The sequence below is a fragment of the Oncorhynchus clarkii genome, chromosome 7 (assembly GCF_045791955.1).
Source record: "Oncorhynchus clarkii lewisi isolate Uvic-CL-2024 chromosome 7, UVic_Ocla_1.0, whole genome shotgun sequence".
In the NCBI taxonomy this organism is placed as follows: Eukaryota; Metazoa; Chordata; class Actinopteri; order Salmoniformes; family Salmonidae; genus Oncorhynchus; species Oncorhynchus clarkii.
In genome coordinates, this window is record NC_092153.1 from 68,556,696 (window position 1) to 68,582,411 (window position 25,716).

The 25,716-nt window shown below is 42.5% G+C and overlaps 2 protein-coding genes across 3 annotated transcripts in view; both read left to right on the top strand.

Annotated features, from left to right (window-relative positions):
• Positions 1 to 20,617, top strand: part of LOC139413746 (peroxisome proliferator-activated receptor delta-like) — a 49,384-nt gene extending 28,767 nt beyond the window's left edge. Inside the window, exons 3-8 of one of the 2 annotated variants that reach the window (XM_071161472.1) lie at positions 10,723 to 10,874; positions 11,047 to 11,185; positions 11,302 to 11,522; positions 14,632 to 14,838; positions 17,131 to 17,374; positions 17,587 to 20,617. In XM_071161472.1, the coding sequence (XP_071017573.1) occupies positions 10,723 to 10,874; positions 11,047 to 11,185; positions 11,302 to 11,522; positions 14,632 to 14,838; positions 17,131 to 17,374; positions 17,587 to 17,834 (1,211 nt within the window). In that variant the 3' untranslated portion in view covers positions 17,835 to 20,617. The remainder of the gene's footprint in view (positions 1 to 10,722; positions 10,875 to 11,046; positions 11,186 to 11,301; positions 11,523 to 14,631; positions 14,839 to 17,130; positions 17,375 to 17,586) is intronic. The other variant, XM_071161473.1, reaches the window with a different exon arrangement.
• Positions 20,618 to 21,641: 1,024 nt separating this feature from the next.
• LOC139413761 (large ribosomal subunit protein uL1) lies at positions 21,642 to 24,513 on the top strand. The gene is made up of 6 exons (XM_071161493.1): positions 21,642 to 21,689; positions 22,190 to 22,261; positions 22,407 to 22,487; positions 23,460 to 23,608; positions 23,782 to 23,954; positions 24,300 to 24,513. The coding sequence occupies exons 1-6, from the start codon at positions 21,685 to 21,687 to the stop codon at positions 24,468 to 24,470; spliced, it is 651 nt and encodes a 216-aa protein (XP_071017594.1). The 5' UTR covers positions 21,642 to 21,684; the 3' UTR covers positions 24,471 to 24,513.
• Positions 24,514 to 25,716: the final 1,203 nt, after the last annotated feature.

The window sequence follows — 25,716 nt, forward strand, 5'->3', positions numbered from 1 at the left end:
GGCCTAGGAATTTCCAATTGTTATGAAAACTTGAAATCGGCCCTAATTAATCGGCCGTTCCGATTAATTGGCCGACCTCTACAATCTAGAACTGTGTGCTGATCTATAATTTAAACTTCTATCCTAAAACTCAGTGTTCTGACATAAAACTGTTGATCTAGAACTTTGGGGGGGGGTTCTACATATTTTTATTAAGTTTTTACACTCGGTGTGTTAATCTATAACTCAGTGTTCCAATCTACAACCCGGTGTGCTGATGATCTAGAACTCTGTTCTGACTGTACAGTAGGCTTTTATGTCTGTATTTACACTCACCAAGAGAAAAGTCATCCTCAGTAGCCTGGCATAATTTTCAAGCTAAATGCATTTGCATTTAATACAAACTCAGATTTGTATCATTTTAAAAATGTTCCCATGGACAAAAGCTACAGTGTGACCAGTCACGGGCCGATGTGACCATGCCTGGAAAGAGAGGGCTTTATGTGACTGTTACTTTACAACAATTAACTCTCCACTGAGGTCATTGTGGTGAGAAAAGTCCTAATGAAATCCTCAGACGGCAACAATTTCTTATCACATACCCCCAAAGATACCCAGCTATAATCGCTTGAACAGGGTAAACAAATCAAACTAAAATCTCAATACACATTACAAAACTCTCCCTTACAACGTCGATATAGCGTACCTTGTAGGGCTGACGCCAATTATTCGACTGGTCGATTGTTTGGTTGATACGCTGTTGGTCGACCAAGATTATTTTTTTTTTGAGCAGTAGAGTGTGTGTTTTATTTTTAGGGCACACGAGACACCCGTCTTATTCACACCCATCTCAGTGAACTAGTCCATTGCGGAGGCCGAGACTAATCGATTTCAGAGGCCGCAGAGATGGCACAGTCCAAGAAGAAGGGGAGTGTGGATGCACAATGCACGTCTCTCTCGATTGCGTACTCTCCAGCCAATTTGCAGTGGTGTATAGTACATTTTTTTTATTTTTTATTTGACCTTTATTTAACTAGGCAAGTCCATTAAGAACAAATTCTTATTTTAAATGACAGCCTAGGAACAGTGGGTTAACTGCCTTGTTCAAGGGCAGAACGACAGATTTGTACCTTGTCAGCTCGGGGATTCGAGGAAAATGGTCCAATTCAGTCACTTATCAAGACAACAACCCTGGTCATCCCTACTGCCTCTGATCTGGTAGACTTACTAAACACAAATGCTTTGTTTGTAAATGATGTCTGAGTGTTGGAGTGGCTACACGTCAAATAAAAAAAGAAAGTACAATTGTGCTGTCTGGTTTGCTTGATGTAAGGAATTTGAAATTATTAATACTTTTACTTACATTTTTAGAAATTCCATTTACTTTTGATACTTAATTTTAAGTATTTTTAAAACCAAGTACCTTTTCGACTTTTACTCAAGTAGTATTTTACTGCGTGACTTTCACTTTTACTTGAGTCATTTTCTATTAAGATATCTTTTACTTTTACTCAAGTATGATAATTGAGTACTTTTTCCACCACTGCCAATTTGTGCACATTCGTTGTTCCATAACGTCATTGTGTGAATTGTTTGTTTGATTGTTAGTGTCTATCTATTACCCATTACATACACTACATGGCCAGAACTATGTGGATAGCCGCTATTGGACTCTGGAGCAGTGGAAATGCATTCTTTGGAGTGATAAATGGCGTTTTACCATCTGGCAGTCTGACAGACGAATCTGGGTTTCAAAACTAACTTTATTTGTCACATGCGCCGAATACAACATGTCTAGATATTACTGTGAAATGCTTACTTACAAACCCTTAACCAACAGTGCAGTTCAAGAAAGAGAATAATAAACCAAATAAACCTAAAGTAAAAAATAACACAATAACGAGGCTATATACAGGGTGTACCGGTACGGAGTCAATGTGTGGGGGTACAGGTTAGTCGAGCTCTTTTAAACATGTAGGTAGGGGTGAAGTGACTATGCATAGATAATAAACAGCAAGTAGCAGCAGTGTACAATACAAATGGAGGGGGGGGGGGGTGTCAATATAAATAGTCCGGTGGCCATTTGATGAATTGTTCAGCAGTCTTATGGATTGGGGGTAGAAGTTGTTAAGGAGCCTTTTGGTCCTAGACTTGGCGCTCTGATACCGCTTGCCGTAAATTATCAGAAAAAACATTATGACTTGGGTGACTAGAGTCTTTGACCATTTTTTGTGCTTTCCTCTGATACTGCCTAGTATATAGTTCCTGAATGGCAGGAAGCTTGGCCACAGTGATGTACTGGGCTGTACGCATTACCCTCTGTAGCGCCTTACGGTGAGATGCAGAGCAGTTACCAGTCCAGGCGGTGATGCAACCGGTGCTCTTGCTGGTGCAGCTGTGTACCTTTCTGAGGATCTGGGGACCCATGCTAACCCTTTTCAGTCTCCTGAGGGGGAAAAGGTGTTGTCGTACCCTCTTCACGACTATCTTGGTGTGTTTGGACCATGATGTTTTGTTGGAGATATGGACACCAAGGAACTTGATACTCTCGACCCGCTCCACTACAGCCCGTCGATGTTAATGTGGGCCTGTTCCGCCCGGATTTTTCCTGTAGTCCACGATCTGCTCCTTTGTCTTGCTCACATTGAGGGAGAGGAGGTTGTTGTCCTGTCACCACACTGCCAGGTCTTTGACCTCCTCCCTATAGGCTGTCTCATCGTTGTCGGTAATCAGGCCTACCACTGTTGTGTCGTCAGCAAACTTAATGATGGTGTTGGAGTCGTGTTTGGCCACGCAGTCGTGGGTGAACAGGGGGAGTACAGGAGGGGACTAAGTACCTACCCCTGAGGGGCCCCAGTGTTGATGATCAGCATGGCAGATGTGTTTTTGCCTACCGTTACCACCTGGGGGCGGCCTGTCGGGAAGTCAAGGATCCAGTTGCAGAGGGAGGTGTTTAGTCCCAGGGTCCTTAGCATAGTGATGAGCTTTGTGGGCACTATGGTGTTGAATGCTGAGCTGTAGTCAATGAACAGCATTCTCCCATAGGTGTTCCTTTTGTCCAGGTGGGGAAGGGCAGTGTGGAGTGCGATTGATATTGCGTCATCTGTGGATCTGTTGGGGTGGTATGCGAATTGGCGTGGGTCTAGGGTATCTGGGTGGATGCTGTTGATGTGAGTTATAACCAGCCTTTCAAAGCGCTTCATGGCTACCGACGTGAGTGCTACAGTGGGTTAATCATTTAAGCAAGTTACCTTTGCTTCCTTGGGCACAGGGACTATGTTGGTCTGCTTGAAACATGTAGGTATTACAGACTTGGTCAGGGAGAGGTTGACAGTGTCAGTGAAGACTGTTAGGGTTCTTTTCCTTATTTCCTTATCAATCAGTTACTCATTGGTGAAATAAGCATTATGACAATATCTTTAATTAAATCATTCAAAAACCTTTATTAATACAATTGCAGACAGAAGTTGACAAAACAGGAACATAGCATGAATGTTGCTGAGTAAGTTCTGCATCAAACAAAAGGTCTCAAGTTGTTTTATTAAACTTAATTCCCGCCTTAGTGATGTCACTGACTACTCATGACCTTTTTACTCCTGAGACCATAACCCTGCATCCATAGCTATACAAACATAGAGTTTCAGTGTTTATGTAAAAGCTAGGCAATAAATGTCCCCTCCCCTAAGTTGATTTATTGTGGAATGTCTGAGTAGTTTCTTATCTTCCACACTCCCCTGCAGAGAGAAATTATTCTAATACAGCAAACACTTTGGTACAACCCTTTTCATGACCCCTAGGTGAACCCGACAAGACCCTTGCCAGTTGGTCCGCGCATGCTTTGAGTACACTTCCTGGTAATCCATCTGGCCCCGCAGCTTTGTGAATGTTGACCTGAAAAGGCATTTAGCTCATCTGGTAGGCTCGCGTCACTGGGCAGGCGGATGCTAGGAGGACGATACCCTCCCCAGTACATACTGCCAACTGTAAAGTTTGTTGGAGGAGGAATAATGGTCTGGGGCTGTTTTTCATTGTTTGGGCTAGGCCCCTTAGTTCTAGTGAAGGCAAACCTTAACAGCATACAACAACATTCTAGATCAGGGGTGTCAAAGTCAAATGGACGGAGGGCCAAATAAAAAAATCAGCTACAAGACGAGGGCCGGACTGTTCGAATGTTCATTGAAAAATTTTTAAATGACGCATATAGTCTAGTGAACCTAATTGAACCTACTGAAAACCTAACAAATATATTACAATATGATCAGATAAATAAAGCAATATTTTCTTATGGCTCTGTCAGTAATCTTTAATTTTCAACAGACACAAAAGACAAATTTCCTTTATATAAATATCCCCATAACATGAACATTAAATGAAAGAAACCGGTATTCAAGGCACCATCAGTAGACTATATTTTCTATTTTAGCAAAAGTGGGCTAAATTTACTTCAAAGAAAAAACAATAATAGCAATTTTCTATCATCCACTCAACTGAAATATTTTTAAAATATAATTGGATTGAAATACAAAAAAATAAAGTGCAAAAATCTATTAATCAAAAACAACACTTTGTTTAAGGAGAAGTAACATGCAGTGAAAACAAATATTAAATTTTAACTTTTAAACTTGAACTGAGTAAAAACTCTAAATATGTGATTGCACAGTAATGTTCACTTGTTTGAGGTTGAGGGTGATACTTGGTGGTGTCCCATCTTTTCCACAAGTTCATCAATGTTCGGGGTAAGGCTCTGAGCTGAAGAAATCCTCAGAATTGAGTGGAGGTGTTCAGCAGTAAGTCGACTTCTGTGTGATGTTTTGTTCAGGTTCATCAAAGAAAACAGTTGTTCACACAGGTATGTGCTGCCAAACAGACAACGTTTGAGCAGCCTGGATGCGCAGCTGGGGCATTGTGCCGGGGAGGAAACGGGCAAACTCCGCAGCACCCACTGCCGCATATTTTTCCCTCAGTGCATCATTGCATTGGAGGTCAATCAACTCCATTTGGAGGTTTGGTGGTGAGCTTTCCACGTCAACAGCAAATGGGTTACCGAGCAGTTCCAACCTGCTTTTTTGTGCTTCAAAGTCAGCAAATCGGCGTCGAAAGTCAGTGGTAAGCATACCTATTTTATCAGCCAACTGTGTGCTCGGGAACGCACTGGTAGAGAGCTTCTCTTTCATGGTCTGGCAGCTGGGAAAGTGGCTCAAATTTTCTTTCCGCATCTGCGTCTCCCACAGAGTCAGTTTGGTTTTAAATGCCTTCACTGTACTGTACATATCAGAGATGACACGATCCCGACCCTGCAGCTGCAAGTTTATTGCATTCAGATGACTCGTAATGTCACACAGAAAAGCCATTTCACACAGAAACATTTCGTCTCGGAGTTGTGTTGTGTCTTTCCCTTTGCTGTCCAAGAATAGACAAATCTCCTCACGAAGCTCGAAACATCTTTGAAGCACCTTTCCCTGGCTTAGCCATCGCACCTCTGTGTGATAAGGCAAATCACCATGCTCCGTTTCTAACTCCGTCAGAAATGCCTTGAACTGGCGGTGATTCAAACCTTTGGCTCTGATAAAGTTAACTGTGCGCGTGATGATGCTCATTACATGCTCCATTTTCAAGGCTTTACCGCACAACGCTTCCTGGTGTATGATACAATGATAAGCTGTCAGCTCACCTGTCGCGTTTTCCTCTTGCATCTTTTCCCGTATCTTCGCCACCAGTCCGCTCCTGTGTCCACACATCGCAGGTGCTCCGTCGGTTGTCAAACCCACGAGTTTTTCCCAAGGCAGCTCCATCTCATTTACACATCTTGACACCTCTTCATACAAATCATGCCCCGTAGTTGTGCCATGCATAGGACGTAAAGCCAAAAACTCCTCTGTCACGCTTAGGCTGGAGTCCACTCCGCGGATGAAAATTGACAACTGGGCAATGTCAGAAATGTCGGTGCTCTCATCCACAGCCAAGGAATATGCAATAAAATCTTTTCCCTTTTTCACAAGCTGCTCTTTTAGATTGATGGACAACTGGTCTACTCTCTCGGCAATGGTGTTTCTGCTCAGACTCACATTTAAAAAGAGTTGCCTTTTTTCTGGGCAAACTTCGTCACAAACTTTAATCATGCAGTTTTTGATGAAATCCCCCTCCGTAAATGGCCGGGCTGATTTAGCGATCTCTTCTGCCAAAATAAAACTGGCCTTGACAGCAGCCTGGCCTTGTGATTTGGCTTTTTTGAACAGAGCCTGTCGAGATTTGAGGCCTCGTTTTAATTCCTCTGCCTTTTGTAGCCTTTGTTCCATGTCCATATTCTTGTTTTTGTCCGCGTGTTTCGTTTCATAATGTCGTCTCAGATTATACTCTTTCAGTACCGCCACACTTTCTCCACACAGAAGACACACAGGTTTTCCAGCTACCTTCGTGAACATATACTCCGACTCCCACCTTGTTTGAAACCCCCGGTTCTCAGTATCCACCTTCCGTTTTGCCATTTTTGATGGGTATCTGAAAGTTAATTTTACTGTGATGCTGACGACTGCTGTGCCAATAAATATTGAAATGAAGCAGCCTACTGCTCGGTGCGTCACCTTTGCATTGTGGGAAATGTAGTATTGGTGCGTGTAAAAGATCTGCGGGCTGCCGGCTTGCTGCGGGCCGGTTCTAATAATAAATCAAGATCATCCCAGGGGCCGTAAAAAACCTTCTTGCGGGCCGGATGTGGCCCGCGGGCCTTGACTCTGACATATGTGTTCTAGATGATTCTGTACTTCCAACTTTGGGGCAACAGTTTGAGGAAGGCCCTTTCCTGTTTCAGCATGACAATGCCCTCGTTCAAAGCGAGGTCCATACAGAAATGGTTCGTTGAGATCAGTGTGGAAGAACTTGACTGTCCTGTCCTGCTCAGAGCCCTGACCCGCAGCAATGTTCCAACATCTAGTAGAAAGCCTTCCCGCAAGACTGTTATAGCAGCAAAGCGGGGACCAACTCCATATTAATGCTCGTGATTTTGGAATTAGATGTTCTATGAGCAGGTGTCCACATACAATCAATTGGTCGAACGAACAGAGGACTTTCGGTCATCCAAGATTTCTTTAGTCGGTGACAGCCCTAGTACCTTGTAAACAAATAGTCGGCAATTAGCCTTTAACTTAATTTGCAGGCCTAGATCTCATCCCACAAATGGCTTTTGAGAATGGTTAGCCCTGTGTCCTCGAGAGGCCCATTGACTTCTCCAGATACAGACACCCTTTGATATGGAGCACTGCCTCTCTGTTTGTGTTTTACGAACGAGAGATCGTTATCTCCAGTCCACTTACACACACACACCGCCATTCATGCGTGCATACTCACTCACACACGCATGCACACCCTCACCAACTTACACACACCCTCAGTACATGGAGCAGTTCAATGTGTCCCGGTAAAGGCCTCTGGTGGTGTTAACGCTGAGCTGCTCTCCCTCAGAGCATTTACACCAACCACAGTCAGACCAAATAGCTACTGTACCAAGAGGACACTACTCTCACGGTTTCCTCCACCAGTGGCTCCCGAGACATCCTCCATGGTGTTCTATTAAAATCAATAGGAGACATTCTATGAGGTAGTGCAACAGAACTAGGTGGAGGTCTGGGAGTAATGGAATGAGAAACCTTGTTCTCTACAGGACCATGTAGACATACTGTCCTTTATTCTCCCGTATAGGATACTTCTCTATTTCCTACAATCTGGTCATATTTGGCCTCCTCTCTCCAAGCTCTGCCAACCTAAATGTTCCAGTCTGGTCAGTCGAGCTGTGTGTGTTTGTCTTGGCAGGTGGGAGATGGCACCTTCTCAAAGGAACTAATGTGTTAGGCTGTGGTCTAGTACGGCGGTCAGGTCAGTTGAGGTCTCTGAAGTTTTTTTTATTTTTCGTAAAAACATTGAGAATGAGTCAGACTACACTACACACTATTAGGGTTTCAAGTAAACAGTATCGCTACAGACAAGTAACATCTAGTGTTTCCCTCGAAACGACTACACTCTTGTCATGCAACTATGCCACTGAAACGTATTAATAATACCACTCTTCTCAGGCGCTGGACAACAGGCAGTTTACGTACTGACGGTAAAAATACTGGAGATGGAAAACAACTCCATATCTACTCAGTGTTTGAGTTTGATAGTTTACCCCAAGGAGGCACATTAAGGTGGCAAAGCAGAGTTTACGTTATACAAATAGAAAAGCAAGTTCACTGAATTCCTTGTCATTGAAACCTAGTGTTGGACTAATACGGGTGCATCTACACCTGCATTGCTTGCTGTTTGTGGTTTTAGGCTAGGTTTCTGTACAGCACTTTGACATCAGCTGAGAAGAGCTTTATAAGAAGGGCTTTATAAATAGATTTGATTGATGCACACTATGGTGCTTTCTCAATTAATCTTTCCTAACATCTTCTCTCCTCGCCTCCTCCTCAGCCATATAGGAGAAGACTTAATGTCTTTCCCCACTGACCCTCTTCTCCAATGTTTTTTGAGAAGGAGGCAAGGAAATAAGATGCAAGGAATGGAGGAAAGATGAATTGGGAAAGAGGCTCTTAGAGAGAGGAAAGTGGTCATGGATGAGGCATTGAGAACCCCCTCGGCTGGTCTGTCAGTCTGTCCTCATTCTGGGGGAGTTACTTCTCCTCAGGTGCCTCGGCTCCACACAGCGGAGCTCAGACCCTCTTCCTTCTCTCTCTCGCTCTCTGTGTGGCTCTCCGCTGCCGACCTGCCCTGCTGTGCTGGGTTTCCCATGTTTTCATCCTGGCCTAGCCTAGCAACGTAGCCTTGCCATCAGGTTAAGCCTAGAATTAAATGGATAGAATAGAACACCCGTAACATGGTCCTAAATTCTCAAGTGGAACATTGCATTGAAGTGGATTGTCCCTTCTACTCCATTCTGTTTCTATGGTGTGTAGCAGAGTGGATAGAACAGAAGGCACTTGGTTCCAAATTCTGAAATGGAACGTTGCCTTATAACGTAATGTCCCTCCTTGCTATTCTAGTTTTAAACAGGGTGTTGGAGAAATCCCCCTAGCAACAGAACGGATAGAACCGAACACATGGTTGGAATGGAATGCCACTTTAATCGGATTGTCCCTCTTAGCCGGTGTTATTCTATGGTGTCTCCTACCCCTGGCATTTCTAGCATAGCTCCTGGGCTCCACTGGGAGAACCCTTTGGCAGGCAGCGACAGAGATTACACCTCGGAGGGAGCAGGCTGGAACTCACCAGCACTGGGCAGATCCTTGACACATACACATTTACACAGTGGTTGAAAAAGTACTCAATTGTCATACTTAAAGTTAAGATACTTTTACTCGAGTCATTTTCTATTAAGGTGAGTCACCCAGTAAAATACTAGATTAAAAGTCTTAAGTATTTTGTTTTAAATATACTTAAGTATCAAAAGTAGCCAGGGCCACACTGACATTATTTACAAGCAAAGCATTTGTGTTTAGTGAGTCCGCCAGATCAGAGGAAGTAGGGATGACCAGGTTTGATCTCTTGAGTGTGTGAATTTGACCATTGTGGGTGTCAAGGAAAATGTTTGGAGTAAAAAGTACATTTATTTTCTTTAGGAATGTAATGAAGTAAAAGTAGTCAAAAATATAAATGGTAAAGTAAAAATACCTCCAAAAACGATTTAAGTAGTACTTTAAAGTAGTTTTACTTTAGCACTTTACACCACTGCATTTACACATACAGAAACATGCACCCACGCCAAGCTCCCATTGCACACAAGTGGTGGAAAAAGTACCCAATTGTCATACTTAAGTAAAAGTAAAGATACCTTAATAGAAAATGACTCTAGTAAAAGTGAAAGTCACCCAGTAAAATACTACTTGAGTAAAAGCATAAAAGTATTTGGTTTTAAATACAGTTAAGTATCAAAAGTAAATGTAATTGCTGAAATATACTTAACAATCAAAAGTAAAAGTATATAATATTTAAAAATGCATTATATAAAGGTAACAAGACGGCACCATTTTCTTGTTTTTTAAATTTATTTTTATTTACGGATAGCCAGAGGCATGCGCCAACACTCAGACATAATTTACAAACTAATAATTTGTGTTTAGTGAGTCCGCCAGATCAGAGGCAGTAGGGATGACCAGGGATGTTCTCTTGATAAGTGTGTGAATTAGAAAACATTTCTGTCCTGCTAATCATCCAAAATGTAATGAGTACTTTTGGGTGTCAGGGAAAACATATGGAGTAAAATAAAAAATATATTGAAATAAAAATATCAATAGTAAAGTACAGATACCCCCAAAAACTACTGAAATAGTACTTTATGGTATTTTTACTTAAGTACTTTAATCACTGCACATATACATAACATTGTTGAGGGAGTGTTGGTAAATGTACATATAGCCCAGTGATACACGCAAAGCCATAAGTATACTGTCCAGACTGGTGGCACCAACATTAACTTTAAAATTTTTAGTCTGACTCCAGTGTCATCCTTATCTCACTTCCATCTCTTTACAGTCACTCCAGTATTACAGAGAAATGCTTTCATATTACACACATTTCCATGTGGATTGCTAACTATATGAATAATTGAACTGTTCAGTAATCCCAAATATAATACAAGTACATTTATATGATGAGGAGATGTTCCTTGTCTGGTAATGTGATCAGGAGAAACTCCTGTCCCTAGGTAAAGTCAGTCAGGGATTCAGGGCCCAAGAATAACAGAACCTTCCCTTGTCTATCTTTCTCCAGATCTGTCCCAGACATCGTCTCCATCGCTGTCGGACCAACTCCTCCTGGGTCGAGAGGATGGGACGGGGGCCTTGATCAATGTGGAATGTCGTATCTGTGGAGACAAGGCCTCAGGGTTCCACTACGGAGTACACGCCTGTGAGGGTTGCAAGGTGAGAAAGCAGGGATTGAAGGGATGGGAAGATCCCAGGAGGTTCCCAGAATGTGTTACGTAAAATGTATTGGAGCAGCTCTTTGCATAATTTATAAACTGCAAAGTCTACTGCTCTTTTTACCTAATAAACCCTTCCTCACAGTCCCCCCCACTGACTCGGTTTCTCTCAGGGGTTTTTCCGGCGGACCATCCGTATGAAGCTGGACTATGAGCGCTGTGAGCGCAGCTGTAAGATCCAGAAGAAGAGCAGAAACAAGTGCCAGTACTGTCGCTTCCAGAAGTGCCTGCTGCTGGGCATGTCCCATGACGGTGAGACACAACCACCTTCCTCCTATTCTCACATGTTTACTGGAGAAAGTACCACATCAGTGAGTATCCCCAATTTATGGATGCACACTAAAATAAGTTTTCCTGCTTGTTCCCAGCGATCCGGTATGGCCGTATGCCGGAGGCAGAGAAGAGGAAGCTAGTGGCGGGCCTCCTGGCGGGAGAGAAAGCCCCGACCACCAACCCTAATAGCTCGGATCTCAAATCCCTGGCCAAGCGGGTCAACAACGCCTATCTGAAGAACCTCAACATGACCAAGAAGAAGGCTCGCAGCATCCTCACCGGCAAGACCAGCTCCAGCCCAGTAGCGCATCCATATGTAAATGAAATATACTGAACAAAAATATAAACGCAACAATTTGAATGAGTTCCAGTTCATGGAAATCAGTCAATTGAAGTAAATTCATTAGGCCCTAATCTATGGATTTCACATGAGTGGGCCTCACATGAGTGGGCCAATCAGAATTGGTTTTTCCCCACAAAAGTCAGCATTGCTGATTGCAATCTCCCTCAAAACTGGAGACATTTGTGGCATTGTGTTGTGTGACAAAACTGCACATTTTAGAGTTGCCTTTTATTGTCCCCAGCACAAGGTGCACAGGTGTAATGATCATTCCATTTAATCTTCTTCCATCTTCCATTTAAGCTTCTTGATATGCCACACCTGTCAGGTGGCTGGATTATCTTGGAAAAGGAGAAATGCTCAATAACAGGGATGTAAACAAATTTGGGCACAAAATTTGAGAGAAAAAAGCTTATTATATTTTATTTCAGCTCATGGAACATGGGACCAACACTTGAGTCTATATTTTTGTTCACTATACATATAATACTTTAACACCAGCTCCATACTCTTTCCATATGTAAATATTATACATTTTATATATTAACTTCAGTTCCAGCTTCATACAGTACAGACACATAATACTTTAACACCATCTGTAGCCCAGTACTGTGTATACATATTCTGCATGCTGACTATAAAACCTATGTTACCCTTAGACCAGCTCCGATTTTCATCTGTATTGACCTCCAGAGTCGATGTCAGTATGCAGGAATTTAATTAGTATAATTTAAAAAATCTCCATCAAAATCTGTCAATTTAATCTAGAGAACTGTTTTTGCATGGGCTGCGTCTCAACCCACTGCATCCGCCTATGTCGCCTTCCGCATCTACGGTGAAAGGTGGTGAAGCTTGAGCTGTGTTTTTCAGACCATGAGACATCCCACAAATCTGTGTTCTCACAAAAATGTCTGTAGCGTCTGAACGCTCCCATGAACACGATGGTGTTCTCCGTTTTGCTTTACGGCCCCCATAAGCCTTGCGGAATTGATCTGAAGTTGCTACATCCGATCTGCCAACTTCTGTCTGAACCGTTTGGGCTACACACTAATATGACCCTTCTGTGGAAAGGCAAGTGTCTCATGAACATGTTGGTTGTTTTGCTTTTGGATGCCTTACAAGACTAGTCTGAATGGAAAGATTCATGGAAGTACAGTGCCTTCAGAAAGTATTCAGACCACTTGACTTTTTCCACATTTTGTTACGTTACAGCCTTATTCTAAACCGGATTAAGTTGTTTTTCCCCCTCATCAATCTACACACAATACCCCATAATGGCAATGCAAAAACAGGTTTTTATAGATTTTTGCAAATTTATAAAAAAATGATATCACATTCACATAAGTATTCAGACCCTTTGCTCAGTACTTTGTTGAAGTCCCTTTGACAGTGATTACAGCCTCAAGTCTTCTTGGGTATGACGCTAAAAGCTTGGCACACCTGTATTTGGGGAGTTTCTCCCATTCTTCTCTGTAGATCCTCTCAAGCGCCGTCATGTTGGAGGGGGATCGTCGCTATTTTCAGGTCTTTTCAGAGATGTTCGATCGATCGGGTTCAAGTCTGGGCTCTGACTGGGCCACTCAAGGACATTCAGAGACTTGTCCTGAAGCCACTACTATCTTGACTAGAACGTGTATACAGTGCATTCCCAAAGTATCGACTTTTTCCACATTCTGTTATCTTACAGCCTTCATCTAAAATCTAAAATGCTTTTCCTCCCATCAATCTTCACCCAATACTGCATCATGACAAAGCAAAAACTGGTTGTTGTTTTTTGATAATATATTTTTGATAATATATCAAAAATAAAAAATAAACTGATATCACAATTACGTAAGTATTCAGACCATTTGTTATGAGACTTGAAAATGTATACATGTTCTAAAAACCTGTTTTCGCTTTGTCATTATGGGGTATTGTGTGTAGATCGATGAGAAATGTTTTATAAATCCATTTTAGAATCAGGCTCTAATGTAACAGAATGTGGAAAAAGTCAAGGGGTCTAAATACTTTCCAAATGCAGTGTACATACTTGGGTATGACGCTAAAAGCTTGGCACACCTGTATTTGGGGAGTTTCTCCCATTCTTCTCTGTAGATCCTCTCAAGCGCCGTCATGTTGGAGGGGGATCGTCGCTATTTTCAGGTCTTTTCAGAGATGTTCGATCGATCGGGTTCAAGTCTGGGCTCTGACTGGGCCACTCAAGGACATTCAGAGACTTGTCCTGAAGCCACTACTATCTTGTCTTGACTGTGTGCTTAGGGTCGTTGTCCTGTTGGAAGGTGAACCTTTGCCACAGTCTGAGGTCCTGAGTGCTCTGGAGCAGGTTTTCATCAAGGATCTCTGTACTTTGCTAGGTTCATCTTTCCCTCGATTCTGACTAGTCTCCCAGTCCCTGCCGCTGAAAAACATCCCCTCTTGGCATTCAGGCCAAAGAGTTCAATCTTGGTTTCATAGTTTAGTGCCTAAAATAAGGAGTTATAAGAAAGATCAAGATTATTATTTTTTTATCTTATATTTTTGAAGGGACTCTGTTTATTCATAAATTAAGTTGTTATTCAATGCATTTCTATGGGCTGATAGCAGTAAGGCCAAATTAAATGTTTCATCAAACAATAATACTTTTTTCAAAAATGATATCTTAAGTCATTTCCATGCACTTCAATTGTGTCCATGGCCTTTTTGATTCTGTAATTTCAATCAACACTAATTGAAGCAACAGGCATGTAGCCTATACTCTAGAATGGCAGTCTGAGGCACAGGAGCACTAAGGTGCACAGCTGCACTAAAACTTCACTTCTTTTCACACTGTCTAGCTCTCCAGTAGTGTTGGTTGTCTAGCAGCTGTGTATAAACTTGTGGTAAAAATCCTAGTTGTCTCAAGGCCTTATCACTGTTGTGTCTGAGACGGGAAGGACAGGGGAAGAGGCCAAAATGTCAGTGTCACCGTTGTATGCAAACACTGTTTCTTCCTAAACCAGGCACAGGCAGAATGCAATTTCCTGTGAAAAGTCTGTTACTGTTATTATACTTCTATTTCTTAACTAAATAACTTCTCTCTCCCTTTTCTCTCCCCTCTCTGCAGCCCTTTGTGATTCACGACATGGACTCCTTGTGCCAGGCTGAGAACGGGCTGGTGTGGAAACAGCTGATCAATGGCACGACCCCCAACAAGGAGATAGGGGTACACGTGTTCTACCGCTGCCAGTGCACCACGGTGGAGACGGTCAGGGAGCTCACGGAGTTTGCCAAGAGCATCCCCGGCTTCGTAGACCTCTTCCTGAACGACCAGGTATGTACAGCAACACTACATTCAATCAAATCGTTAATCAATAGTTTTGTTATCCAAGTTGGAAAGTTATTGTACAGCCAGGAATTGTGTATATATAGCAAGCTATGATATATTTAACCAATAAGGCCAGAGGTGGTGTGGTATGTTGGCCATTATAAACCGGGTCATTTGGGTCCTGGAGGCTGATTGGCTAAAACAGCATTTCATCTCTGTGTGTATGTAAGACAATCAGGGTTTCTGTTAGGAAAATGTGGCGCCGGAGAATGTGACCGGAAAGATTTTAATTTACCGGCCATTTAAGAAATATACCGGACCAATATGCATTGGGTGCATACCCCATTAGGGTGTCCATGTTGCTCAGAATGACAGTCACATTTAGATTATGGTAATGCATCTTAATAGGACATGCAACTTATGTAATGTAGCAGCCAATCAAAAAAAAAAATACATTTGGTAAAATGCAATTCATGGGGAAAACACCATTCTAAACAGTGCACCTGATAGTGGTTGCATATGTGACAGACAAATATCTCAGGGGGAAACTTAGGGGGAATCTAAAGATACAACCACTAGGATGGTTTGCTAATATGACTAGAATGCCGAAGTAGGCTAGAGAAGACGGACACATCGGATGCAATGGCGCACATCCTTATCGAATATTGAAGAGGTTAGAAGAACTGTCCACATGTTCTTTTCGTCAGCCAACAAGATGAGTAACGAAGAGCAAAAGCACCTCCTATGTCAATCTACTGTCCCCCATAGTACAACAGTTGACCTATTCTATTGGTCAGCTTGGGTCAGTTGTGGGATGATGGAGCCCAGATGAATACAACCACTGTACATAAAAAAATCAACTGTTTTAAAGCAATGCGGCTGATGCAACAGATCAGAAAGTTTAGCTTAAAATGTTGATACACTATTAGGCTATTTCTTCACATTATATGCGCAGCAATGCGCAAACAGCAGGAAGCTGGAGGCTTCCAAAGAGCAATTAGCGGGAAAACACAGTTCTCCAAAGTGCACCGCAAATGTGAGCAGTTTCATATGACAGAGATGAAAATAGCCTTTAGAAATTTAGAGGCAAGATCAAAAGATGCAACAACTAGCATGGGTTGTTAATATGACTAGGATTGAGAACATGAGAGAGATATTGGTTTCAATGGCAAATAAGGAAGTGCTTATAAAATAATCGTCTTAACATTCCTGTGGTTGGAACACGGTAAGACATGCCTCGTAAAATTACTAAAAAACATCCAGGTTTTAAACAATTAAGTTTATGGTTAAATAGTTTCAAAGTGTTGACAATCAGCTCAGATTGTAAGGCGGGTGATGTTGCTTTGCACAACAGGCACTGGTCTTTCTCTTCTATCTTAACGAACAGTTCCTTGAGTATGACAGAATCAAGCCTTTAGACGATAATATTAATTATCTTACATTATATTTGTCAAACATGACTGGCATTTAACCTATATCTATGTAATTAAAGTTTGACTACATTTTCAGGCGCCTCCCTCCTAGTACAGGGGCCTATCACCTACACTTTGACATGTAGGCTTATTATGTATGTATTGGGCTCCCAAGTGGCCCAGTGGTCTAAAGCACTGCATCTCAGTGCAGTCCCTGGTTCGAATCCAGGCTGCATCATATCCGGCCGTGATTGGGAGTTCCATAGGGCTGCGCACAATTGGTCGGGTTTGGCCGGGGTAGGCCGTCATTGTAAATAGGACCTTGGCCTTGCCCCAAATGGCCTTGCCCAATCAGCTTTCAGGACCTAAACTACTATAATATAACATATAGAACGTGTATACAGTGCATTCCCAAAGTATCGACTTTTTCCACATTCTGTTATCTGTAGCCTTCATGAAGCTGAAGCTGTAGCCTTCATCTAAAATCTAAAATGCTTTTCCTCCCATCAATCTTCACCCAATACTGCATCATGACAAAGCAAAAACTGGTTGTTGTTTTTTGATAATATATTTTTGATAATATATCAAAAATAAAAAATAAACTGATATCACAATTACGTAAGTATTCAGACCATTTGTTATGAGACTTGAAAATGTATACATGTTCTAAAAACCTGTTTTCGCTTTGTCATTATGGGGTATTGTGTGTAGATCGATGAGAAATGTTTTATAAATCCATTTTAGAATCAGGCTCTAATGTAACAGAATGTGGAAAAAGTCAAGGGGTCTAAATACTTTCCAAATGCAGTGTACATACTTGACATAAGCAACGAGTTGAGATATCAGGCGATGATAATCAGGCTGCTGTTCTCCCTCCCCCCACCAGGTGACGCTGCTGAAGTACGGCGTGCACGAGGCCATCTTCGCCATGCTGCCCTCGCTCATGAACAAGGACGGGTTGCTGGTGGCCAACGGGAAGGGCTTTGTGACCCGGGAGTTCCTGCGCAGCCTGCGGCGCCCCTTCAGCGAGATCATGGAGCCCAAGTTTGAGTTTGCGGTTAAGTTCAACGCCCTGGAGCTGGATGACAGTGACCTGGCCCTGTTCGTGGCCGCCATCATCCTCTGTGGAGGTATGTGCCTTTTCTATACTAGTGCTACCGGGAAAACTCATTACTGTTCTACCACAATACACTGTCATAATAACCCTAACCCCTATACTATCATCAGAAGACTAAAATATAAGTTTGTTTTCTACCAGTTGACAGATACTTACCTCCCTCTCCCCATTCCTTTTCTTGCACCTCTCCTCTTCCCATCCTTTCCCTCTCTCTCCTCCTGTCAGACCGTCCGGGGCTTATAAACATCAAGCAGGTGGAGGAGATTCAGGACAGCATCCTGCAGGCCCTGGACCAGCACCTGCTGGCCAACCACACTGACTCAAAGTACCTTTTCCCTAAGCTGCTCAACAAGATGGCTGACCTGCGCCAGCTGGTAACTGAGAACGCCATGCTGGTCCAGAAGATCAAGAAGACCGAGTCAGAGACCTCGCTTCACCCGCTGCTGCAGGAGATCTACAAGGACATGTACTGACAGGACTGGTTTAGCTTCCTAGTACAGCAGCAGTGTTCACTCACTCCTGGGATTGGGAGTCACAGGGAGTGCATGTTTTTGTTCCAGCCCATCATTAACACACTATTCACCTCATCAGCCAATCAACCACGACCTTGATCAGTTGAATCATGTGTGTCAGTGTTTATTCTGACTTCTCAATAAAAGAATAAAGGAAAACGCTGGCTGGTGGGAGTTATAACTATGTATATGTAGCTGCACACTCTTGTTCAGATGCAATTGATTGATTATAAATCACCGTAGTTTGGGAGGCAAGTTGCCTTCATCAGGCTCTCTAGACTGTACGAATGACATGTACTGACCTGGAATGGAGCAAGAGACTGATGGGAGACATACAGAGTAACATACACCCTACCACATATTAAACATGTTTGGGTGCCCGAAATAGAAGGTGATTTGCGCTGTTTCAAGTGGATGCTGTTGTATTGCAGGCCTTTAACTGTGGTTGGACAGGACTGATGCAGTTGAAGGGCTTGTAGTGTCCTGCTCTGAACGTGGTGGAGGTGCAGTGTCGAGGTATTCATTTCCAGGAGAATACGAAACAGCTCAACAACCAACGCCACAACAAAACCAAGAGTCCTCTTTTCCCCCTAAATGTTACAAGGATGATCAGCGTTGCTCTTTTTATACATATTTTTGTATTCTCTCTCGATGCGCAGTGTTTTTTACAACGGTCAACACATTCTTAACCCTGCGGTTCAGGGTCATTACCAGACTTTGTTCTGCCATTGTTTGTGTTACAAACTTCCTGAGAAGTCATGATGCTGATATTCAGAAAAATGCTGGTTCTGCTTGCCTGTACAAATAAGGGTTGTCGGCAACCATAGGTGTCCCTTGACCGTCCGTCCCTATCATCCTAAGGCCATAACACTGGGATAAGCTATCACCAAACCCCCCTTAGCTCTCCTTTCCACATGTGTATAAATTCACACCCCTCAACCTCCCACTGATCTAATCATAGAACGGTTTGGATTTGTTTGATAACTCAGTCCCGGGTTCGAAGAACCTCCCTTCTGTGCTAGTGAACAAAATCCATCGTCACACCCCCAGAGAATGTGTGATAGTAGGAGCTGTGATTTTTGTGTATGCCTTTTATATATGAATCTCCTCCATTTGAGGTCCACCCCCAGCCCTTCTCCTGTTAGACCAGGAAGCACACAGTCCAGTCAGTCTCACTTTTCAATGGACACATACATTTATAGATTCTTACAACATCCTAACCTCAATACCTTTTATGTTTTCTTTTGTGTACAACTGATGGGTCTAAAACCATGGGATGATGCTGTGTATAAGACGTTTTGAATGCCTGATTTTACTTCTGTTTACTTAATTATGTATAACTGAAGTATGGTATGTATATATTCTTTTTCAGCCAGGTGGTGTTCTGTTAACTGCACACAGTCGACAAGCCAAACTCTAACAGTACTTTTCTCATATTATGAGCTTCCCGCTTTCTTTCTTTTCCTCTCTTCTTTTTCTTCCGCTAAGTATGGTGCTATGGATTTGGCCAGCTATCGCTCCCCCGCTCAGTCTAACTTCAGACCGGGAATGACCCGTTCATAATACTTAGAGAAAAATGGATCTTTCTCCCTTGGTTCTTTCACTTCTTCACTGATCTACAAAGGCCAGGTCAAATGATATAGATTGTACCCATCTACATCATGATCAATTGAAGGGAGTAAGTGAGCATTTTAAGAGTTGAAATACATTGCAACGGTCAAAAAATTACTTCTAGAAAATTACTTCTAGACAAACCATCAGAATTCAGAGATGCATGGCAGCAGGGGGACCAATCTAAATTGCCATGAGAGGAAAAAGGTTTATTCTCATTCTTTTAGGTCAGCCAATTTATGGTAACTGATGAAATACTGCACTTCCTACTGTGCATAGCAATTATGTAAATGATATGCAAAACCATGTATGTTTCTGTTTTTATTATTTTCTATATTGTGACGTTAAAATTGCTAAAAAAGTTTATTCTAGCACGAGTAAGGGGAGGACATGATATATGTGACTCCTTGCCTATACAGTAGAGAGGTTATAGATATCTCTTGAATAAGCACTTTATTTCTGCTCACAGGGAGTTGATAAAGCACAAATGAGTGATCTGATGCTCACCTAACTGCAGAAACCGTTGAGACAATGATAATAATAAAGTGACAGTGTTGAACCACCTGTTCTGGTTAGAGTGCTGTATCCACTTGGAGTCAGTGTACCCTGGGGCGGATGGGGGGGTTCTTTCTCTCCCTGTACTCATCTTTCTTTAATTCTCTTACCTTCTTCCTTTCTCTCAGTATGAATCATTTTATTTTCCTGCTTTTTTTTTCCTGGTGCCACTAAAAATGTCATTGTCACGGACCGCCTGTGGTTAGTTATAATTACACATTTGATGTGTTCATAAACTTCTAGGGATTTTTAAAAAACGTTTCAGTTACTGACTAGAACAAGTTACTATGAAATGTCAGCAAGGTAGTACTGCTGCATGAGAAAAAAGCTAAATTGTGTATATTTTCTTTGAAAAATGGTCAGTTGTTTTGTCTAATGATTTTATTTCTGCATACATATGTATGAGCACAACAGCACAGGTCTGAAATATTCTACGGTCTACCACAGCAATACTGTGCATTTCCCCCTATTTAACATTGTATAAACACAAGGTGTTAAACGTCTGAGGGAAAGTATAGGATTTCTACCTTTGGTATAGAACTTCCTATAAAGGATTGATTAAAAAACATTGGTTAATACTTTTGATGTCTTCTGCTTTCTTCTTACTTGTTCGACTACATGTGATGTTCTCGTTTTCAATTATTGGACAAAATCTCATATGTTAAATGTTTGACACATGTTTATATCGTAATGTCAAGGAACATCAACCAAAAAAAGTGTCTCTGGTCAAAAGTAGTGCACTTTATAAGTTCTAGTGCATGTGTGAGAGCAAGATAAATACAACCAATCCTCTACAACGGGATGGGTCAGGTTTGTGTGTATCGACTGTCACGTGTTGGACAGCCTGGCGGACCCCTGGCTTCCTTCCTGAGACAGCGTTTCCTTTGAGGAGACCTCGCTGACCCTCCAGCCGTTGATTTTCACGGACAAGCTGGACTCCGGCTGCGGTATCCAGCCTACACACAGATCAGTTCAATCAAACTTGAACTTGAATGGAGCCCACTGAGGGGGGGGGGGGGGGTTCCTGTGGGGTTCCTGTGAACCCTAACCTGACATCAGACTGCTATAGCCCCCCACTGCATTTGAATGGGAATAGGAATATGAGACTGTAAAAGTTAGTGCATAAGCACTTAGTTTACAGGAATTGTGACAATTTTTGGGTGTTATGATTGATGATAGACATGGCTTATGTGTTAACACAAGTCTCTCATCAATCCGCTTGTCGCTGTAGCCTAAGGGCATCAGTCTTACCTGTGTAGCATCCCCTATTCTCTACTTTGTCTTATAAATGGACATTGGATTTTATAGAAGATCACATGGGCAACGCAGGTCACAGTTCAGTAATAAATATCTCACTGTGCCTCCAATGCCACATTATGACTAAATACTTTATTTGTTCTTTTATAGGTCTTATGTATAGTATTTTCACATGCTTTAGCTAGCATATTGTTATTGCAAGTGATATACATGTCTAAATCCATATATTAATTTCATAAAATAGGTTAGAGACGAGAAGAAAAACTACAAATATGGCCGTCCCGGGAATCGCAGAATTTACGCCACGGAAATACGTCTATAACTTGCGACGGACTGCCCCTGCTTCCTTCTTTTCAATGCTCTGTCGTGTGAGAGCAGTACCGTCAATATGAGGTGAGAGGAAATCGCAAGTAAAAAACAAACAACAAGTCAGACATGTTATATTGTTGTCAGTGATCAGTTTAAGACTTACTAACTCCGCAGTATAACCGTGTTCACTTTGAACCTCATGAGCAGTGTTTGGAGTGTAGTTACAGTAGCTAGCTTTTGCCATAGTGCGACTAGCTTGAATGCTAACACTACGGACAAATCCACATCCATCTAACATGAGATCGTAATCGTTTATGTTCCGAACTGAATTAAGTAGTGTCGTACATGACTGGACATGGCTAATGTTGTAATCGTTGTGATTTGTACATTTTACTGGCTTTTATAAGTACTCTAGTCTACCGGTTTGTCGACTACTATCGAGAATCTGCTATGGTGTCAAGTCAGTTCAATGGGATGTGGGGGCGCTAATATTGATGAATTAGTCATTTGGCTAAACATTTATGCATAATTATGTACACTGACATTGGCATTCTGACTCCATGACATTTTGTGTTTAATTACAGCAAGGTATCCAGGGATATGCTTTATGAGGTGGTCAAGGAGGTCCAGGCGGGATCTCTTGCCAAGCCACGCAAGTAAGACCCTTTCTCTAGTGTACCATTAGCAACTTTTGCACGTTGGTGTGGCCATTTTAATAAAAGAATACATGTTATGTCACAATCCCTAATTTCGGGTAAGTCTCAGTGATGATCTTGATTGGTTTGCTTTGTCTTCCCAAAGGTTCACAGAGTCTGTAGAGCTCCAGATCAGCTTGAAGAATTATGATCCCCAGAAGGACAAGCGTTTCTCTGGCACAGTCAGGTTTGGCCTCTTTCCTGTATCACCCATCCTTCTGCCTGTCTGCCCCGTTTAGTCCTGAATGTGAACGTGCCTGGTTCGGCCCCTTGATCTGGACATTAAAAGCTCACTGGCTCAAACCCAGTCCTCTTTATGCACACTCAAGATCCACACTTATCTAGTAATGTACAATCTCTCAGACACACTCTTGCAGCATGTCTTATACACATTCACTAACTCATACAGAAACTAAATTCCAATAGCAGGGCTGTTGTGGGACAGATGGTGCAGAAGTGTTCTGGGTAGTCTGTCTGAACCTCGCCTTGGGGGAGAGAACCCCTACCCTGGGTCTTAAAACATGAGAGGAGGCAAGGAGGGGGTCTTTGTGCCCACCCTCGAGCCGACCATTTTAGGTAATGGTGTTGCTGGTCTGTGGTTCTGGTAAGACTACAGAGTACTCTTTTCTGGTACAAGTCGTCCCTCTGGGTTTGGATTTCGTCCATTTTGGGGAGTCAATGGATGGCAATGTTGAAGGGTGGAAGTGACTTGTCTAGTCAGGAAATACACAAGCTAGTGGTGTAACGTTAAGGATTTTGGTTTGGGGAAGGATTGGGTAAAGTTAGGTTTAGCCTTTCACTGCAGTTGACTAAATCAGGGTCAAAGTGTTTTTTGGTTGTCTTAAACAAATCCACATTGACATAAGTATACACCTCATATATGTTTTATGGGCATAAAAAGACGTACCATGTCAGATATATTTAATGTATTCCATTTTGATTTTGCGTCCCAGTATTACACTTTATATACATCACAGAGACTGAAATATAATAACGGGTTGATGTAGAAACACCGGATTCTTGTCTTTTTTTAAAATGTCTATTAATGTTAAATTCTAGCATGGCCATATGGTGAAGTCCCCCCCCCCCCCCCCGTTATGTGGTTTGAGCTTTACTGGTGTGCCATATGGTTGTCAACTGTTCTGAATTTCCCCTATAGACTGAAGACCACCCCCAGGCCCAAGTTCTCTGTGTGCATCCTGGGAGACCAGCAGCATTGTGACGAGGCCAAGGCTGCAGAGCTGCCCCACATGGACATTGAGGCCCTCAAGAAACTCAACAAGAACAAGAAAATGGTCAAGAAACTGGGTGAGTGGTGCTTCAAGTAATTTCCAGATAGTCCATCTTATGATCTGTCTAGGTCTTGCTACTGTTTATCCGCATTTAAATTAGTCTTACATTTCCCCTGTCCTGAAGCGCTGGGTCCATCTCTGGTCTGGGTCTTGATAGTTTTGTTCTTGACTCTAATCTCTGCCGAACAGCCAAGAAGTATGATGCCTTCCTGGCCTCTGAATCGCTGATCAAGCAGATCCCTCGTATCCTGGGGCCTGGGCTCAACAAGGCTGGCAAATTCCCCTCCCTGCTCACCCACAACGAGAACCTCAACATCAAGGTTGATGAGGTCAAATCCACCATCAAGTTCCAGATGAAGAAGGTATGAATCGGTCTGGTGACAGATATGTAGTTCCAGATGAAGAAGGTATGAATCGGTCTGGTGACAGATATGTAGTTTTATTGCAGATGTTACATGATGGATACATGCAGTCTGTAGGATCAATGCATTTATGTATCCGCCTGTTCATTTACATTTGAGCATTTAGCAGACACTCTTAACTTTAATTGCTCCTGTAAGTCACTCTGGAGAAGTGCCTTGCTGAAGGGCACATCGACAGATTGTTTATCTATTCGACTCGCGGATTCGGTTACTGGCCCAATGCTCTTAACTGCTAGGCTACCTGCCAGTGTAACATGACCCAATCTCCTCGCCACTCTATTTCAGGTGCTGTGTCTGGCAGTGGCTGTGGGTCACGTGAAGATGTCCGAGGAGGAGCTGGTCTACAACATCCACTTGGCAGTTAACTTCCTGGTGTCTCTGCTGAAGAAGAACTGGCAGAATGTCCGTGCCCTCTACGTCAAAAGCACCATGGGAAAGCCCCAGCGCCTCTACTAGAGGATCAAACTGCTTTTACTACCAATAAAAGGACATAAAAACATCTCGCTTTGTGGGTATTCTTGTTGTCCCAGACTACTTTGTGTAGTGCTGGTCATCCTCTCAGAGGGATCAGAGACATTTGATATTAAAAACTAAATATGTACCAGTTTTTGAAAGTAGCACAATGTCTGCAGATTGCATGCATTTATATTAAATGTCAGACAGATTACATTGTTAAAGGGGGCAAATTAGCTCAATCGAGACATGGTACAGATTCACAGAAATAATGCATACAAGAGTCAATCTGCCGCAGTTTCTACAGAAGCTAGTAAGTGAAATTGGTGTGTGTACCACTTAAAATGCATGCACAATCACTTACAATGTAAGCAAAGTCCCCTGATGTTCCTGCCGGTTTGCCTCAATAACAGCACAGGAGGTTGCTGTGACAATACGATTATCTTGTCTTTTCCTCTACTCTGATACTGGAGGGCATCGAGCCGAGTCACAGTAAGAACTGTCCTTCAATGCATTTGGTAAATATTTAGACACCTTCCCTTTATCTACATTTTGTTACATTACAGCCTTACTCTAAAATTGACTAAATAAAAATTGTACTCAATCTACACACAATACCCCATAATGACCAAGCAAAAACTTTTTTTTAGATTTGTTTTCAAACGTATTCAAAATAAACACCTTAACATAAGTATTCAGACCCTTTACTTTGAGACTCAACACTGAGCACTGGGGCATCCTGTTTCCATTGATCATCCTTGATGTTTCTACAACTTGATTGGAGTCCACCTGTGGTAAATTCAATTGATTGAACATGGTTTGGAAAGGCACACCTGTCTATATAAGGTCCCACAGTTGACAGTGCATGCCAGAGCAAAAACCAAGCCATGAGGTCGAAGGAATTGTCCGTAGAGCTCCGAGACAGTATTGTGTAGAGGAACAGACCTGGGAAAGGGTACCAAACAAATTCTGCAGCATTGAAGATCGCCAAGAACACAGTGGCCTCCATCATTCTTAAATGGAAGAAGTTTGGAACCACCAAGACTCTTACTAGAGCTGGCCGCCTGGCCAAACAAGCAATCGGGGGAGAAGGGCCTTGGTCAGGGAGGTGATGGTCACTGACAGCGCTCCAGAGTTCCTCTGTGGAGAAGGGAGAATGTTCCAGAAGGACAACCGTCACTGCAGCACTTCACCAATTAGGACTTTATGGCAGAGTGGCCAGATGGAAGACACTCCTCAGTAAAAGGCA